The following is a 17,718-nucleotide window of genomic DNA, read 5'->3' as shown; positions in this document are numbered from 1 at the left end:
AGCACTTTCTCTAGGTTGGTGAGGTGCTCGGTACCATTTAGCCTGTAATTCTAACGTCATCGAGGTAACATCCCACCTTGATTCCATGTAGTAGTTTATCCATTACCGCTTGAAATATTGCTGGTGCTGCTAATACTCTATAGGGCATGCAGTTGTATATGTATCGTCCCAGATGCGTGTTTATTTCCACATATTCCTTAGATGTGTTGTCCAGGGCTCTTTGAAGGTAAGCTTGCGATATTTTGTGAATTTCGTTTTCCCCATTCAGGGCTTGGAAGAGTTCCTTGGCTCTGGACATAGGGTGTTCTGGTATTTTTAGTGCTGGGTTGATGGTGATTTTGTAATCCCCATGGATTCAGATTCCAGACCAGTACTATGGGGCTAGCCCAATCGCTGTATTGTGTTTTCTTCAGTAAACCATTGTTTTTCAGCCTGAATCTTTTCCTTCATGGTGAAGGGTAATGTCCTGGGCTTGCAGAACTTGGGTTCCGTACCTGGGTTTAGATGTAATTTTGCTTCTACTCCTTTGATTATTCCCAGATCCTTTCCAAAAACTGACTGATACTTGTCAAGAAGTGATTTCAGCTTTGGTTTGTCATTCTCTTCTGGCCATAGGCTCACTATTGATCTGATTTCCATCCAGTCCAATTGGATATGTAATAGCCAGTTTCTTCCCAGCAATAAACAATGGGAGTTTCTTTGGCGTTGATCCCAATGTGTCACGATCATGTTACATTTTCTGAACACCTTGACTTTCTCCCCAGTTACTGTCCTTAAGGACATTTCTGTGGTTGTAACTGCCTTTTAAGGCTGATGGGCATTAGGGAGACTGCTTCTCCTTTGTCTAATTCCATTTTCCAATTCCATTGTTAATCGTCATGTTGACCAGTATTTCTAGTTTTTTTGTTTTTCATACTGTGGATGTGCACCACATTCACTGGTTTGTCGTCATCTGAGTCAATCGTTGCTGTGCTTGGGCTATCATTTCCTTCCATTTCTTCTACTGTCCATATGGTAGATTGTTTTCTGTATTTCTGTTTTCTCATTCTTTTTCTTTCCCCTGTTTCTGGGGCATTTAGATCTGATGTGTCCCTCTTGGTCACACAGATGGCATCTGGACTTCTTGAAGAAACACTCGTCGGCGCTGTGGTTGCTTTTCCCACAGTGAAAACATCCTTGGCCGGAAACTTTACCCACCATCATTGAAATGCCAAAGTCAATATTTCTTCTAGCTGCCTCAGCTCCCAAGGCTGATTCTAAGGCTACATTGAGGGTTATATCCCCTTTTCTGAGCAATCGCTCTGTCTCGTAGCTCTTTCTGCTAAGCCTAGAACCAAATGATCTCTTATTGCTTGGTTTAGGAAATCTCCAAAATTACAGTGTCATGATAAGGATCATAGCTCAGCCTGGAATTCATTCACTGATTCCCCTGGTTTTTGATTTCTGCTGTAAAGCTTTTGCCTTTCTGCCACCACTGGCGGTCTGGGTCTCAGATGTGTCCCCAGGACTTCACATAATTGAGTGTACGTTCTGGTAGTTGGTAGATCTGGGGCTATCAGCGTCTTTAATAATTTGAAAGTCTTGCTCTCCATTACGCTTATAAACAGGGTATGTTTACGATTGTGGGGAACATCATGTGATATTGTTAGTATGACAATTCTCTGAGGCAGAGCTGTTTGCTTGGATATTCGGTTTTCCTCACCACCAATGCATTTAGTAGTGTGTCCTTTCTGCCAGTGAGGTTTGAATTTATCCTCATCACCAGTCTGTTGTATATTTGGGCTTACAAAGAGTTCCACACACCAACTAACTGTTCAGTATTCTTTATTACTCCAAAAACTCCAGTACATTGTATTACCCTCCAGATGTTAACATGATTACGTCAGTTACATGTATGACGAATGACGTCACACCCCCACAATATAACCCTTAACACTGAACCTCCAACTGGAACTGTAGTCCTCTCTGGTGAAGATCTCATTGTTGGAGAGAACCACAGAATTTAGAATAAACAATGAAGAAGACCTGGCAATGTATTTCCAAGTCAGGATGGTATGCTAGCAGGGTGTTCCCATCTATCCTTGTCCTTGGTGGAAAATGTTGCAAGTTTTGGAGTTACTCTCTTGTGGTTGGAATTAATGTTTGAGATGGTGGATGGGATGCCAATCAAACCAGCTGCTTTGTCCAGGGTGATGTTGATCCAGTACTGTTGATATCCAACAGTCAGAACCATCTTAATTTGTGCAAGGTTCAACTCACACCATGAGAATTTTCCCATTTTGTGTCCCAATATCAGTTTTGCCCATTGGACACTGCTGTCCAGAGCAGTCTCTCTTACCTCTGAAGTTCAGTTCTTTGGTCTATGTTTGATTGAAGGTTATTATGAAGTCTAGAACATCATTGATGTTCATCTTTAAATTTGGATTTTTATAATGGTTAAACTTAAGTCAAGAAATTATTAAAAATTTATAACGACATGTTTTGTCATTTTAAAACATTTTCAGGTCTATGGTTGAGGCTTGGCATCTACTTCGATTAAATGCTAACAGAGTAAATGTAGAGGATCTTTCGAAGCACGTTTACGAATTGTGTCAGGAAAATGGACTGATGGAGGAGCTACTTAAACTCCCTTTTACTGGGACCGAACAGGCAAGAATCCTATTAATTATTAAGAAACCATTAATTGGGAATGAGCAGTTAATCACTTAATGTAATTTTGAAAATGTTTTCTTTACAACTTTTTTTTCTTGGTATTCTTCAAAATGTGTATAATTTTCATGGGCAACTTTGTCCTCTTGGTCTCACACAGATACGTGACATTTGTCTTTGGTAGGAAAAAAAGACAATTTCCAGTATCCTATTAATCTAGTAATTAAAAATGGCACTTAAATAAAGAGATGGGAGAGGAGAGAAGAAGGGGGGCAGGGGTAGAACACAGGTCATTGGTGCATATCGCTGGAAGGGCAGAAGAGAATAAAACTGAAAATGTTTGGGAGGTTGTAACTCCCTGAAAGGAGAGAGAAGGGTGTAAAGCTGGAGGAAATGGACAGCAGGAGAGGGGGGGGGGGGGAGGAAGAGAGGAGAGAGAGAGAGAGAGTGGGGGGAGGGGAGAGAGGGTGGAGGGGAGAGAGGGTGGAGGGGAGAGAGGGTGGAGGGGAGAGAGGGTGGAGGGGAGAGAGGGTGGAGGGGAGAGAGGGTGGAGGGGAGAGAGGGTGGAGGGGAGAGAGGGTGGAGGGGAGAGAGGGTGGAGGGGAGAGAGGGTGGAGGGGAGAGAGGGTGGAGGGGAGAGAGGGTGGAGGGGAGAGAGGGTGGAGGGGAGAGAGGGTGGAGGGGAGAGAGGGTGGAGGGGAGAGAGGGTGGAGGGGAGAGAGAGGGGGAGGGGAGAGAGAGGGGGGGAGGGGAGAGAGAGAGGGGGAGGGGAGAGAGAGAGGGGGAGGGGAGAGAGAGGGGGGGGGAGGGGAGAGAGAGGGGGGGAGGGGAGAGAGAGGGGGAGGGGAGAGAGGGGGAGGGGAGAGAGGGAGGGGAGAGAGAGGGGGAGGGGAGAGAGAGGGGGAGGGGAGAGAGAGAGGGGGGGAGGGGAGAGAGAGAGGGAGGGGAGAGAGAGGGGGGAGGGGAGAGAGGGAGGGGAGGGGAGAGAGGGAGGGGAGAGAGAGAGGGGAGAGAGAGAGGGGGGGGAGAGAGAGGGGAGGGGAGAGAGAGGGGAGAGGGGAGGGGAAGGAGAGGGGAGGGAGAGGGGAGGGGAGGGAGAGGGGGAGGGGAGAGAGAGGGGGGAGGGGAGAGAGAGGGGGGAGGGGAGAGAGAGGGGGGAGGGGAGAGAGAGAGGGGGGAGGGGAGAGAGAGAGGGGGGAGGGGAGAGAGAGGGGGGAGGGGAGAGAGAGGGGGGAGGGGAGAGAGAGGGGGGAGGGGAGAGAGAGGGGGAGGGGAGAGAGAGGGGGAGGGGAGAGAGAGGGGGGAGGGGAGAGAGAGAGAGAGAGAGGGGAGGGGAGAGCGCGCACCAGATGTTGTAGGTGACGTCTGCAGATACACAAATGAAGTGTTAATTTACTTGGAAGGATTCCCAGAGGGAGTGGTACTTGGGGAAAATGGAGAGGCGAAGTGGTGGGATCATGTCGTGGATGATGGAAATTGTGGAGAATAATATTATGGATGTGGAGACTGGTACAGTGTTAGATGAAGATATGGGGAATGCTGTCCTTATTGCTTCTTGGGATGGAGGGGGCCAGGGCAGATGTGCCAGTAATAGTGGAGATGAAGATAAGGACTTAGATGCTGTAGAGGGAAAGCCACATTTGTTTTTGAAGGAGGACATCATCGATGATGTTACAGCCCCAGCGATCAAAACAGATGTTTGAATCCCCACACTGCCTGGAAGGAGTTTGTATATACTCCCTGTGTCTGCCTAGGTTTTCCATGGGGGCTCCTGTTTCCTCTCACCTTTCAAAGCATCTCAGGGGTTGTAGGTCAATTAGGTGGCACAGGTTCATGAGCCAAAAGGGCCTGTTACCGTGATGTATGTTTAAATTTAAAGATCTCATTCCTGGGAGCAGCTGAGGCAGAGGTGGAGGAATTGAGAGAAAGGAGTAGAATCCTTAATGAGGAAAGGATGTGAAGAGGTGCACTCAAGGTAACTGGAAGTTGATAGGTTTGTCGAAAATATCTGTAGAAAGTTTGTCTCCCAAAATGGAGACAGATTGAGAAGGAGGAGAGCTTTTGCAGAGATGGAAACTAAGGGCTTTGAGACCTTGATTATCGGGGATGGATGTGTTTAGAGATGGTTAAAATGAGGTGGTTGACTTCAGGGAACTGGAAGTTGTTGAAGTGATGGAGGACGTGAGATATGGCAGCTGTGGGTAAGAAGGGACTGGACAAGTGGAAACAAAATGGAGTAAGATACCAATTCGGTGAGGAAGGAGCATGTAGAAACAATGGGTCTACTGCGACAATAGGGGTTTGTTGATCTTTGGTAGGAGATAGAACCAGGTATTGAGGGGTTGGGAAATAATAAGGTGAGAGGCTGTGGAGGGAGAAGATGAGAAGAGATGATGTCCATGATGGTGCATGAGACAGTGGCTTGATATTTCTTGGTGGGTCTCTGTTCAAAGGGAAAGTGAGAAGGGGTGCCTGAGAGCCATTGTCTGGCCTTGGCAAGGTAGAGGTCAGTGCACTGGACCACAGCAGCACCACTACCCTTGTCTGTGGGTTTGATAGTGAGGTTTGGATTGGTGCAGAGAGAATGGAGGGCAGAGTTTTCTGAGAGGTTGAGGTTTGAATAAATGAGGGGAGTGGTAAAGTCGAAATGGTTGATGTCTTGGTGGGAGATGGAATTGGAAAGATCCAGAGCAGGTAGAAGGCCAAAGTGCATTGCTGAAGAGGAGGAAGGTGGCTTAAGGCAAGAGAGGGATGGAGAAGAATGTTTGAAAAAGTAAGTAAGCACTTAGAGTTGAAGTAGATCAATTTTTAGAAAGATCAGGCAGATAATGGTAATGGCTGAGAAATCGCATGCTTAGACGAGCTGAATAGCCGTCCCAGTCATCCAACTCAAAATGGCGCGGGTCCCCCTTCACTCCCTAGGATAAGCCCACAGTTGCGACGTTTTGCCCAAGGGATATCCCGCTTCTGGGTGGTGCACCACCAACTGGTCAGGGAGTTACGCCGCGACACGTTGACATCGCTTCTGGAAGCTGGCACATGCGCACATTGAAAGTGGGTATTCCCCTGCGCGTAGAGCAAAGAATTCAAACAATAAAGTCAGTTACTGGTTCACCCTCGCACCATGTGGACATTTCTGGATTCCGTAGTGCTGCCATAGCATTCACTACAATGGGGAATTAACAAAAAAAAGGACACGAGACCTGGGGTTGACCTGCCATGATTATATCTATTGGTGGGGCTGACTAATCTGCCGCTTCTATATTACTGCATTCATGTGTACTTGCCCTCGTATTGCTTTACCACTTAAACTGAGATGTATCATTTACCTCAATTTAAGGAGCTGGAAAAGAGGTTGAAAAGCAGACCTCCAAGGTGGTAATCTCTGGATTACTCCTGGTGTCACAAGTGAGGGAAGGTCTGAACAAATCCCCCAGGGGGCAGGATTTCAAGTTCTTGGATCATTGGAACCTTTTCTGGGGAAGGGCTGATCTGCACAAGTGGGAAGGATTGTACCTGAACTAGTGTGGAACCAAAATCCTGGCAGGGAGAATTGTTAATACTGTTTGGGGGAAGGTTTCAACGAGATTCGCAGGGGAGTGGGAACCATTGTGAAGAGGCAGTTTGTACACGCATAAAATCAGCTGGTAGGGAGTTTGTGTGCAAGAACAGGCAGTTCGAGCAAAAATGCAGTCGTTGAGATGAGTTTTATTATAACAAGGTCAGAGTCAAATAAAAAGTAATAAATACAGGGCTATAGGTTTTGTATTTAAATGCACACACCATAAGAAATAAAGTGGATGACCTTCGAGCACAGCTACAGATTGGGAGGTATGATGTTGTGGCTGTCAGACATGAGTAAAGGATGGCTGTCATTGGGAGCTGAATGTTTAAGAATACACTGAAAGGATAGGTCGGGCAGCAGATGGGGGTGGCAAGGCTTAGTTGATAAGGAATAATATTAAATCATTAAACATGACATGGGATCAGAAGATATAAAATCATTGTGAGTTTAGTTAAAAGGGACACTTTTGCCATTTATATGCAGACCTCCAAATAGTAGCCAGGAAGTAGACAACAAATTACAACAGCAAATAGAAAAGATACATCAGAGGGCTATGTTATGGTCGTCACGAGGGATTTTTAACATGCCAGTATATTGGGTAAACCAAGATGGGACTGGATCCTGAGAGAGAATTTATAGAATGCCTATGTGATAGCTTTTTCGAACAGCTTGTGGTTGAGCTGACCCGGGAAATGGCAATTCTGGATTGGGTATTGTGTAATGGACCAGAGTTGATAAGGGAGCTGTAGATAAGAACCTTTTGAGAGAGAGATACTAAAATCAGATGTGTCAATATACCAGTGGAATAAAGGGGATTACAAAGATATGAAAAAGTTAACTGAAATGACACACTAGCATGGAGGATGGCAGAGCAGTTATGGCCGGAGATTCTGAGAAAAACAGGTATATTCCAAAAAAGGAATATTCGAATGGAAAAATTACACAAATCAAAAGAGAGACCATACAAAGAGGCAAAAAAATTAGTGGGAAAATAAAGGACTAGGAAGCTTTTAAACGTGTACAGAAGGAAAATTAGGGTCACTAGGAAGGAAAGGATGAACTTTGAAAGGAGGTTAACACATATGTCAAAAAGAATAAAATAAAAGTTTAATATTGTAAAAGTAAAGGTTCTCCAAAGCAATATCCAACCCCTTTGTGAAGATGGGAGCGAACATTCAGCCAGCGGAGCACCCTGGTCATACCCCATTCGCAGCAACTGTTTGACTAAAGTGAACGCAACCCCTTTACAGCGCCAGCGATTGGGACAGGGCCTGGGTTCGAATCCTGCGCTGTCTATGAGGAGTTTGAACATTCTCCCCATCTGCATGTGAGTTTTCTCTAGGGGCTCCGGTTTCCTCCCACCCTTCAAAAATGTACCGGGGTGAAGGTTAATGGGGTGTAAAATTGACGGCATGGACTTGTAGGGCCGAATTGGTTTGTTACAATGCTGTATGTCTAAATTTTAAAAAAAATAAAATGGTGGTGCCCAGGATGAAGAGCCGGCGGGTGCCACTCACAGCTGGGGCAACTCTCTCAGAGCGCCTCCCTGTCCCTGCCTAGTGAGAATATTTTTATTAGTTTATTGTTGTGTACATTGGTAAAGCTTTATCTGTAAACTTCGTAAGGAGGGGGGCACAGCGACCTGGTTAGCGCAGAGGCTAGAACAAGGCTGTTACTGCACTCGTGAATGGGCTTTGAATTTAAAGGAAGGTGCGCCAAAGACATTTGCGTGGAAGCGAGTCGGAATGTGCTGAGGTCCTGACCAGGACACTTGGGTGAAGGCAAGTTAGGATGTACTGAGTCCCTGACCGGGACAGTTGCGTAGAGGTGGGTCAGGTTGTCACCATGAGGGGAGGGGGTTAATTATGACAGTGTGCAGTTAGCGTAGCGTCTCGCATAACGTTATTACAGCACCAGGGTTCGAATTTAAATTTTGTAAGTTAAGGGAATTAACTGATTAAAGTGAACTTTGCAAATTAATTAGAAAAATATCAGTATTGTAGTCTTTAATTATGTATTTTGCACTGTCTTTTGTCTTTTAAACGGATATTCTTAATGCATGTGTATTAGAAGAGTGAGTCTCAGTATCAGACACCCATAATTCTCATAGGTGCTGAATAATTTTACTGTACAACTAATTAAATACTTTTGCTATGTGGGCATTGTTGAATTGCAATGCAATTCTAAACAGATTGACTCATTGTAATGACTCAAGAGCACCCAGTTATTTTCATGCATTGTATGTAAGATTTGAGCAATGGTTCGTTTGCAGTATTTTCTCAATTTATAAATATTTGATTTTGAAATTTTGGTATGACATGATGCTTTAAGATGCTTCTTTGGTTTACACTGTTTATCACTCTAAGAAAAAGCAAACAACCCACTATTCATAGTTACAAACTACTGAGATGGTCAAAGTGCATCCAAACTTAACAATTTAAGATTTCATGTGGCAGTTTTTCCAAGAACACATCCCTGTGGTAAACAAGGAATGTCTGCACATGAATAATGTTTGACAGAGAAGTACCAACATTTTTTAAAAACCTTCAACACTTGACCTGTAAGGTTTGCTTTATGCTAATGCTGCCATCCTACTAAAAAGGTTATGTACAAAGTGGTTTAGAAATTTGTCTTTATCATTTTACAGGAATGTTTGGAGAAGTTTTTGAAAAACAGTGGAAATCTGCAAAATCAGGAATTTCTTTTAATACATCACCTTCAACGGGCTAACTATGTACCTGCCTTGCAACTTCATCAGTCACTAAAAACAAGTTTGGTGAGTTGAAAACTTGCATATATCTGACTTTTAAATAATTATCTGGCAGCTGAATTTTAGCAGCTTTCATAGACCGTAGTCTGATGTATCATAAATCTATGAGAATTGCATCTTACCCAGACAGTAGTGAAAAGTTGAGAGCAGAATTATGACAATGGACGATGGCACAAAAGAGCAATATTTCTAAGAATTAATGTGAAAACTTTTGTATGATCATTTCATCTCACTGGATTTTGATGCGACAAGAGATTGTTAGCCTTTTCACACATTTTCATATAATTGGGTTATGCTCTGGTAGATTAGACATTCAGTCATCTACCAAAAAGTTAGACACTCAGATTGTCACAATAATTTGGATGGCCCAGTTTAAACATCTTCTATGTTGTAGCTGGAAATGTATCATATGTAGCATGAGTGTGTCATGTTGTAAGGCACAGATGAGAGCCCACTTGGAATATTGTGAGCAGTTTTAGGCTCCTCATTTAAGCAAATGCTGACATTGGAGAGGGTTCAGGAGGTTCACAAGGATGATTCCAGAAATGAAAGGGTTATCATATAAGGAGTGTTCGACAGTCCTCTTTGGAATTTAGGGGGGGTGGGGGAGAGATCTCATTTGAAGATTTCGAATGTTGAAAGGCATCGACAGAGTAGATCTCGAAAGCTAGTTTCCTTCAGTGGGAGAGTCTAAGACAAGAGGGCACAACTTCAGGATTGAAGGACATCTGCTTCGAACAAAGATGGGGAGGAACTCCTTCAGCTAGAAAGTGGTAAAAATCTCTGGAATTTGTTGCCACAGGTAGTTGTGGAGGCCAGGTCCTTGGGTGTTTTTAAGGCAGCTTTTGATTGGTTCCTGATTAGCCACAAAGATTATGGGAAGAAGGCCAGACAGTAGGACTCAATGGAGAAAATGGATTAGCTCAATTAAATAGTGGAGCAGACTTGATGGGTTGAAAAGCCTATTTCTGCTCCTATGTCTTATGATCGTGTTGGTAAAGAACACATTGCATGAAGAGTCATGTCTGAAAATGTTGCTCTCCATGGATGCTGCCTGACCATTTGAGTTTACTCAAGATTCCAGCATCTGCAGTTCTTGTGTTCTCGTAAGTTGAAGTCTCTTGTCATTTCTCTCATGTTATCCCTAATAACAACACAGCCACTTGCCACAAAGGGTACTTTATTCTTCAGTTTATGTCCATTTATTATTATTGCAAGGTTATTAATTTTTCCTTGCTATGTTTAAGTTGTTGTTTGGATACCTTTTCCTCAGAAGCTGGATGCCTTTAAGCAAAAATCAGAAAATATTATTTAATGTAAGAGGGTATTCTCCCAAGAATGAGGAAAATCATGAGCGTATAAATTTTGAACAGTCGAATTTAAAACTAATTTTTCCAACTTTTTTAATTGATCAAATTGAACCATAATTAAATGAATCTACATTTTTAGTTGAACAAAATTTGCTTGGTTTAGTTATAGAGATCAAAAATTTGATTCATATCAAATTGCACTTCTTCGTTCAATGGAAATGGTTTAATTCTGAAGAAAGAAATGTATGGAAAGCAAAATTTTTGGGTGAAAATTAGAGAATTTTTAGAACGTTTGTATAATATTCATCTATTAATTGATCCTTTATTATTTTTATTGGGACTCATGACAGATTTAAAAGAGAGATTAAAATTGGATAAATTTCAAATTGCATTTATTCGCTTGGTTCTAGCTGTGGCAAGAAAATGTATTGCGGTAACATGGAAGGATGATGTAGAGATAAGTATTAAAAGATGGCATAATGAATTGAAATCATGTATTTATTTAGAAAAAATAACATAGTTTACATAATTTTTTTTTACTAAAATGTTGGAACCCTATTTCAAATATATGGGTCTGAGTAGATGTTAATTTTTAAAATATATAACAAAGAGGCACTTATCTATTTATGTAAAAGGCTCAGTTATTTGGTGGAGATAGGGGTAGGTTGGGTTTTTTTTTAGTGGGGTGGTTGGGTGGGGGAGAGGTAGTATATTAACTTACTAATTTATTGCTTTGTATTTTATTAATGAAGAATTGTAATAGGGGTTGTTTTTTTATTTATATATATTCTTGTAACTTTATATTATAAATAAAGTTTTTTAAAAATGTATGGAAAATAAGGCATGAGGAAATGAAATATATTTTTATTCATATATTTTATTCATATATTTATCAGATTGATCATGATCCTCAAATGCGAGAGAGAACAGCGACCAGAAATTCTATCTTGGAACAGTATGGAAAAGTCCTTCCAAATGTACAGAGAAAGCTTGCAACTGAACGTTCAAAACCTTATCATCATTTAGCAATATTACGTGAAGGTAAGCTGATGCTTCAGGATTTGTTTCAAATGTTGTAAAATGCCCCATCCAAAATTTACCAAAAATTTGAATCATCTGGAAAAAGACATTTAAGCACATCTTCTATGATGCATCAAAAAGGGGGAAAAAAGCAGATATCTTTATCTCTTCTGGATACTGCAACACTTGCTTACAACATTTACAACATCTGTAAATGATTATGGTGCTTTTTTATTTCCTTCCACTCCATGGTATCAGTTAACATTTGGTAGCATATTCGTGCAAGAGGAAAGTTTAAATTTTGAAAGATGTTCCTGCAATTAGTTATTTATCTCTTTGCTAATTGAAGTCAATCTTGCTGTTCTCAGAGCAACATACAGGCTTAAATGTCTGTTATTTGTCTCACTATAACTGGATATGTTTGTGTATGAATGATACAATTTGTGTAATCTTTTTGATTGTTGAGCCTATTGTTCTACCAGTTTCTTAATGAACTAATAAAGTATATGGATCCATGACTTCAGTTTTTTGCCAACAGTTAAGCGGCCCAAACCATTATCCACTGTGGTGAAGCGATCCACTTCTGGAAGTGTGGTTACTCGTGCAACATTCATCAATTCAGTACTTTCAAAGGTTAATGAAGTCTGGCTAAAGAATATGCAAGGCGTGACTCCGTCTCCTTTGAATAGGTACTGTAGTGACCTTTGTCTACTATACCATTGAGGATAGTTTTTAGTGTGCATAATTATGATACAAGAAACGGTGTGTGACGTCAAACTTGAATACAGACCCTCTCTGGGTTACAAGTAGGTTCCATTTCTATATTCGTTCACAAATCAATTTTGGCCATGTCAGACGATTCATTTCATATGGTAACCAGATTTCCACAGGATTGCAATGAATAAAGATGTGACTGAATAAGTCACTGGAGACTGAAGCTAGAATGCAGGACAAGCAGTTCTTCTGGGGATTTCTCTTCCTTCTCGTTTCCCTTGTCTATCACACTGCAATATGCTTAGATTTTGTACTTTTCAAAAATAAAATAGTGTAAGCAATTAAATATATTTTTAATGCTTATAATTGCCATCTTAAGATTTAACTTATTGCTCAGTGTTACTTGCCGCATCCCAACTGACAGAATCCCTTCGAATATGCAAATACTGGTGGCGGCTCTGGGCAATTCTGAGCTCAAAAAGGCAGGCACTCAAATTTATCTCTTTTTGTACATGTAAACAGCCGGAATATGAATTGACTCACCATACATGCCCTAAGCTGTGTATTAAGTGGCAGGGGTATTGTGATGTTTCTTTTTATTACATTAAAGAAACTTGGGTTCTTTTTAAAACAACTAGATTTATTAACTAAGCAACCAGCACTAAAAACAGATGCAGATCTTATGGGAAGGCATCCATCCTGAATTACTAAAGATGCAACAACTTTCGCAGGATGCAATATTCCCCAGATGATACCTGTTCGGTCTCCTACTCCTGGTGGTACCACTCTATCACTACGTCACCTTTCCTTGAGATGTTTAATCAAACATGATAAATTAATACATTTCAATTTAAAGTTCAACACAAACGTTACGTGAACACCAGCAGCACAAACTTTTTTAAGTCTGCAGTTTTTTAAAAAAATTTGGATTTATTCTGTCAGGAGCTTTGACAACTCATGGATCTTAACACAGGTGCTTGTGTTGACTTTGCTGGTCTACTACTGTCTAGCATGGGTGGTGTTTTCTGTTTTTGTGCAGCCGAATCCTCTGCATTTCTGTTCCTGCAGTATTCTGGCATTTTCAGCAAACTCCTTTGATGTCTTCTCAGTGTTTGACCCTCCGCTATTCTGACAGTGTTGGATCTTGGATTTACCTCTCCAAGTACAGTTGCCTTTTTGCCTCAAGTGTTGGGAATGCAGTGGAGCAGAAAGATTTAGGAATAATGGGTGCATCGTTCCCTGAAGGTAGAATTTCATGTGGATAGGGTGGTGAAGAAGACTTTTTGTATTCTGGCCTTTATAAATTAATGCCTAGAACACAGGAGTTTGGAAGTGATGTTGAGACCGTACAAGGCATTGGTGAGTCAAAATGTAGATTACTTTGTGCAGTTCTGGTCACCGAATTATAGGAAAGATATCAACAAGGTAGAGAGAGTGCAGAGAAGATTTACAAAAAATGTTACCTGGGTTTCAGCATCTAGATTACAAAGAAAGATTGAGCAAATTAGGCCTTTATTCCTTGGAGCATAGAAGGTTGAGAGAGGATTTGAAAGAGGTATTTAAGATTATGAGAGGGATAGATGGAGTTGATATGGACAAGCTTTTTCCATTGAGAATAGGAGAGATTGAAACGAGGTCATTAGTTAAGGGGCAAAAGTTTAGAAGTAACATGAGGGGGAACTTCTTTACTCAGAGTGGTGACTGTGTGGTATGAGCTTCCGGGAGAAGTGGTGGCAGCAGGGACAATTTTGTCATTTAAGGAAAAATTGGATAGATTTATGGATGGGAGGGGAATGGCGGGTTTGGGCAGGGTGCAGGTAGGTTAGACCAGAGAAGAGTACTTAGTTCAATGTGGATGAGAAGGGCTGAAATGGCCTGTTTCCGTGCTGTAATTGTTAGACGGTTATAGACCAATTTCATTATTAAATGTTGATTATAAAATATTAGCCAAAACATTAACAAATAGATTGGCAAAATATTTACTGAAATTGATACATATGGATGAAACTGGGTTTGTTAAAGGTCAGAAATTACAGATAATGTTGCGAGGCTTCTTAGTTTAATACACTTGGTTCAAAAAAAAAGGAGACCTGAATGTGGCAGTTACGTTGGATGCTGAAAAGGCTTTTTAACAGATTAGAATGGGACTTCCTCTTTAAAGTTTAAGAGAAATGTAAATTGGGTTCAATTTTTATAGACTGGGCTAGAATGATGTGTTTAAAACAAACTATTGCAAAGTAGTGACATGGACAGATTTCAATATCTTTTGAATTAACAGGGTCAAGTAGACAAGGTTGTCCATTGTTGCCAGCTTTATTTATTTTCACAATAGAACCGTTAGCTGAATTAATAAGACGAGATTCAATGATTATGGGCATTTAAGGTAAAACAAGAAGAATATAAAATAAATTTATTTGCTGATGATGTTTTCATTTATTTAACAGATCCTTTAAATTCTTTGCAACAACAAAATTAGAATAAAAGAATATGGAGATATATCTGGATATAAAATGGGAGAAGAGTGAGATGAGTTAATGGAGATTATCAGAAATGTAAAGAAGTAATTGAATCTAGATAACCAGATCTTGGAATAAAATATTTAGGTATTCACGTGCAATCAGATTTGATAGAAATATTTAAATTAAATTATTTTTATTAAAGAAAATTAAAGATTTGGAAAAATGGAATATGTTAACTATTGCTTTGATGGGTAGAGTAAATTGTGTTAAGATGTATGTTTTTCCTCATACAATATTTATTCCAATTTTTATGGAAAGGGAAAATGGCTCTTTGGAGAAATTGACGTAGAAATATGATTTAGGATGTTTACAGCTCCCCAATTTTATGAATTATTATAAAGCAGCACAGTTGAGATTTTGCAGCATGGGTATAGATAAAATTGAAGAAATTGATCCACAACACTTCATTTATAAACGGAATGCAAAATTGTTAATAGCAAATAAAAACCCTTGATGAAACATATAATTGAACTTTGGAATAAAATCGATAAAGAGATTGGAGGAAGAGGTTTAATGTCTGGAAGAACACTTTTATTTCAAAATAGACATCTCATTTTTTATAGAAATATTTTTTAAATTTGACAAAATTGTGGTATTAAGAAAATTAAAGATTGTTTTGAAGCAGGGAAATTTATTTTAGTAGAATTAAGAAAAAAATTAGCTATTAACAAATTGCGATTTCTTTGTGAAATTTTTGGTTAAGAACTTGCTCAGGGCCGCCGTGTTGTCTGCTTCTTGCCCCCTCGGGGCAGGTAGGAACTCGCCCGGGACTGCCAGAGGGGTTCAGTTGACCAGTTCAGGTGAAGAAGCTTGTAGGTCTTCTTTGGGCGCTGAGAGGATCCAGAGTAGGACCCAGGGAAGCTCATTCACCCAATTTGGGCCTTTCAGTCTGGTCACAAGTGCCGATTTCAAGTGTCTCTAGAAGTGCTCCACCAGGCTGTTTGATTGCGGGTGATAGGCTGTGATCTGATGCAGCTGGGTCCCCAACAAGCTGACTGTGGCAGCCCACAAGCTTGATGTGAACCGGGCCCCTCCGTCCGATGTGATGTGGGCTGGGATGCTGAAATGTGCTGCCCAAGTTGCGTCTGGGGCCCTGGCGCGGGATTTGGAGCCAATGTCTGTGAGGGAACTGCCTCTGGCCATCTGGTGAAACGGTCCACCATGGTGAGGAGGTGTCATACTCCCCATGATGCCAGCACTGGCCTTACAATGTCGACGTGGATGTGGTCTAATCTGCGGGTTGTGGGTTCAAACTGCTGCGGGGGGTTGGGGGGTGGCTTTAGTACGCCTCTGGATTTTGGCTGTCTGACACTGAGTGCACGTCCTCGCTCAGTTGCTGACTTGGTTTTTGAGGCCATGCCACAAGAACGGACTGTGGTGCGGATGGAGGGTTGCGCAAGGCTGTCCACAGAGTCGAATACACACCGTCTCCGGGCTGTGGGGGATGATGGGACGGGGATGGCCTGTGGCTGTATCGCAAAGGAGCGTCTGCTCACCTGGACCCATGCAGCTGCAGGCCTAAGACTGCGGTCCTGTGGCCGTGTGTCCTCGTTGACCCTCTGCTAGCTCTAAGTAGTTGATCCCCCAGATATATCCAAATATATCTCCATATTCTTTTATTCTAATGTTTGGATGATTGGCCTGGATAGAGTGTCCACCATGATGTTGTCTTTACCAGAGACATTCTGGATTACTGTCATGAACTCCAAGATATATATGAAAAGTGCCACTGCTGCCAGGCTGACCAGGGGTCTGATACCTTGGTGAAAGCAAAGTTTCGGGGCTTATGGTCAGTGAAAGCTGAAAACAGTCTGCCTTCCAGAAGGTACCTGAAGGGCTGGATCGCCAGGTAGAGTGCTAACAGCTCTCTGTTGAAAGCACTGTATTTCAACTCAGGTAGTCTTAAATATCTGCTAAAGAAGGGCAAGGGCTTCCAATGTCCATCCACAAGTTGTTCCAGTACTCCGTCGATTGCCATGTTTGATGCATCCACTGAGGACTGTCAGAACATCAGTCCTGGGGTGTACTAGCATGGTAGCATTTGCCAGGGCCCCCTTCATTTGGACTAAAGCTGCTTTGACCTCCTGGTTCCAAGTGAAGCCTTTCTTTTTACCCGACATCAGGGTAAACAGCAGTCGCATGATGCTGGCTGCTGATAGGAGAAGCGATGGTAGAAGTTTACCATGCTCACAAATCCCTGCAACCCTTTGACTGTGGTAGGCCTGTTTGAACTGTCGGATGGCTTCTACCTTGTTGGGCAGTGGAGTCATACTGTTCTTTAAGATCCTGTGGCCCAGGCTGGGTTAATGGTCAATCCAAACTTGATCAGTTGGCTATACAGCTGGCAGAGGTGGGATAAGTGCTCTGCGCACGGTTCCTGCTGGCAATCAGGATGTTGTCCAGGTATATGAATAGGAAATCTTAATTCTGGCCCATTGCATCCATTGACTGAAAGGTCTGTGCTGCATTTTTTTTTAGCCTGAAAGGCATCAGCAGAAATAGGCCAAAGGGGGTGATCAAAGCAGTTTTCTGGATGTCCCCTGGCTGCACCAGGATTTATTGGTAGCCATGTAGCCAGGTCAACTTTTGAAAAGGTGCAGGCTCCATGTAAGTTGGCTACAAAGTCTTGGATGTGTGGTAGAGGGCAGTGATCTGACGTGGTGGCTTCATTCAGCTGTCTATAGTCCCTACCTGGCCACCAACCTCTGGCTATCTTCGGCACCATGTGTAGTGGTGAGGCTCGGGCTGTCGGACCTGCGGACGATCCTGAGCTCTTCCATGTGCTTGAACTCCTCTTTGGCTAGGTGGAGTTTGTCCAGGGGTAGTCATCTAGACCTTGTCTGTAGGGGTGGCCCTTGAGTGATGATGTGGTGCCGCACTCCATGCTTCGGCATGGTCAAGGTAAACTGTGGTTTGAGTACTGATGGGAATTTGGCAAGGAGCCTGCTGTTCTCGTCGTTGGACAACGTGACTGAGTCCACATGTAGTGCAGGTAGTCTGGCTTACCCGAGAGGGAATGTTTGAAAGGTTTCAGCGTGGACCATCCTCTGACCCTTCAGGACGAACAACAAACCATGGGCCCAAAGGAAGTCTGTCCCCAGGAGCAGTTTGTCCACAACAGCCAACATGAAGTCCCATTTATGTGTTGGCAGAGAGTTGTAGATGGACCTT

The 17,718-nt window shown here is 42.2% G+C and overlaps 1 protein-coding gene across 8 annotated transcripts in view; it reads left to right on the top strand.

Moving 5' to 3' along the window:
• Positions 1–17,718, top strand: part of ahctf1 (AT hook containing transcription factor 1) — a 131,527-nt gene that overhangs the window by 79,032 nt on the left and 34,777 nt on the right. For all 8 annotated transcript variants that reach the window (XM_069930874.1, XM_069930876.1, XM_069930875.1 and 5 more), the window contains 4 exons: positions 2,505–2,649; positions 8,862–8,990; positions 11,191–11,335; positions 11,853–12,003. In XM_069930874.1, coding sequence (XP_069786975.1) covers positions 2,505–2,649; positions 8,862–8,990; positions 11,191–11,335; positions 11,853–12,003 — 570 coding nt within the window. The remainder of the gene's footprint in view (positions 1–2,504; positions 2,650–8,861; positions 8,991–11,190; positions 11,336–11,852; positions 12,004–17,718) is intronic.

The sequence above is a fragment of the Narcine bancroftii genome, chromosome 4 (genome assembly GCF_036971445.1).
Source record: "Narcine bancroftii isolate sNarBan1 chromosome 4, sNarBan1.hap1, whole genome shotgun sequence".
NCBI classification, from domain to species: Eukaryota; Metazoa; Chordata; class Chondrichthyes; order Torpediniformes; family Narcinidae; genus Narcine; species Narcine bancroftii.
This window is presented reverse-complemented; position numbering and strand designations above follow the sequence as displayed.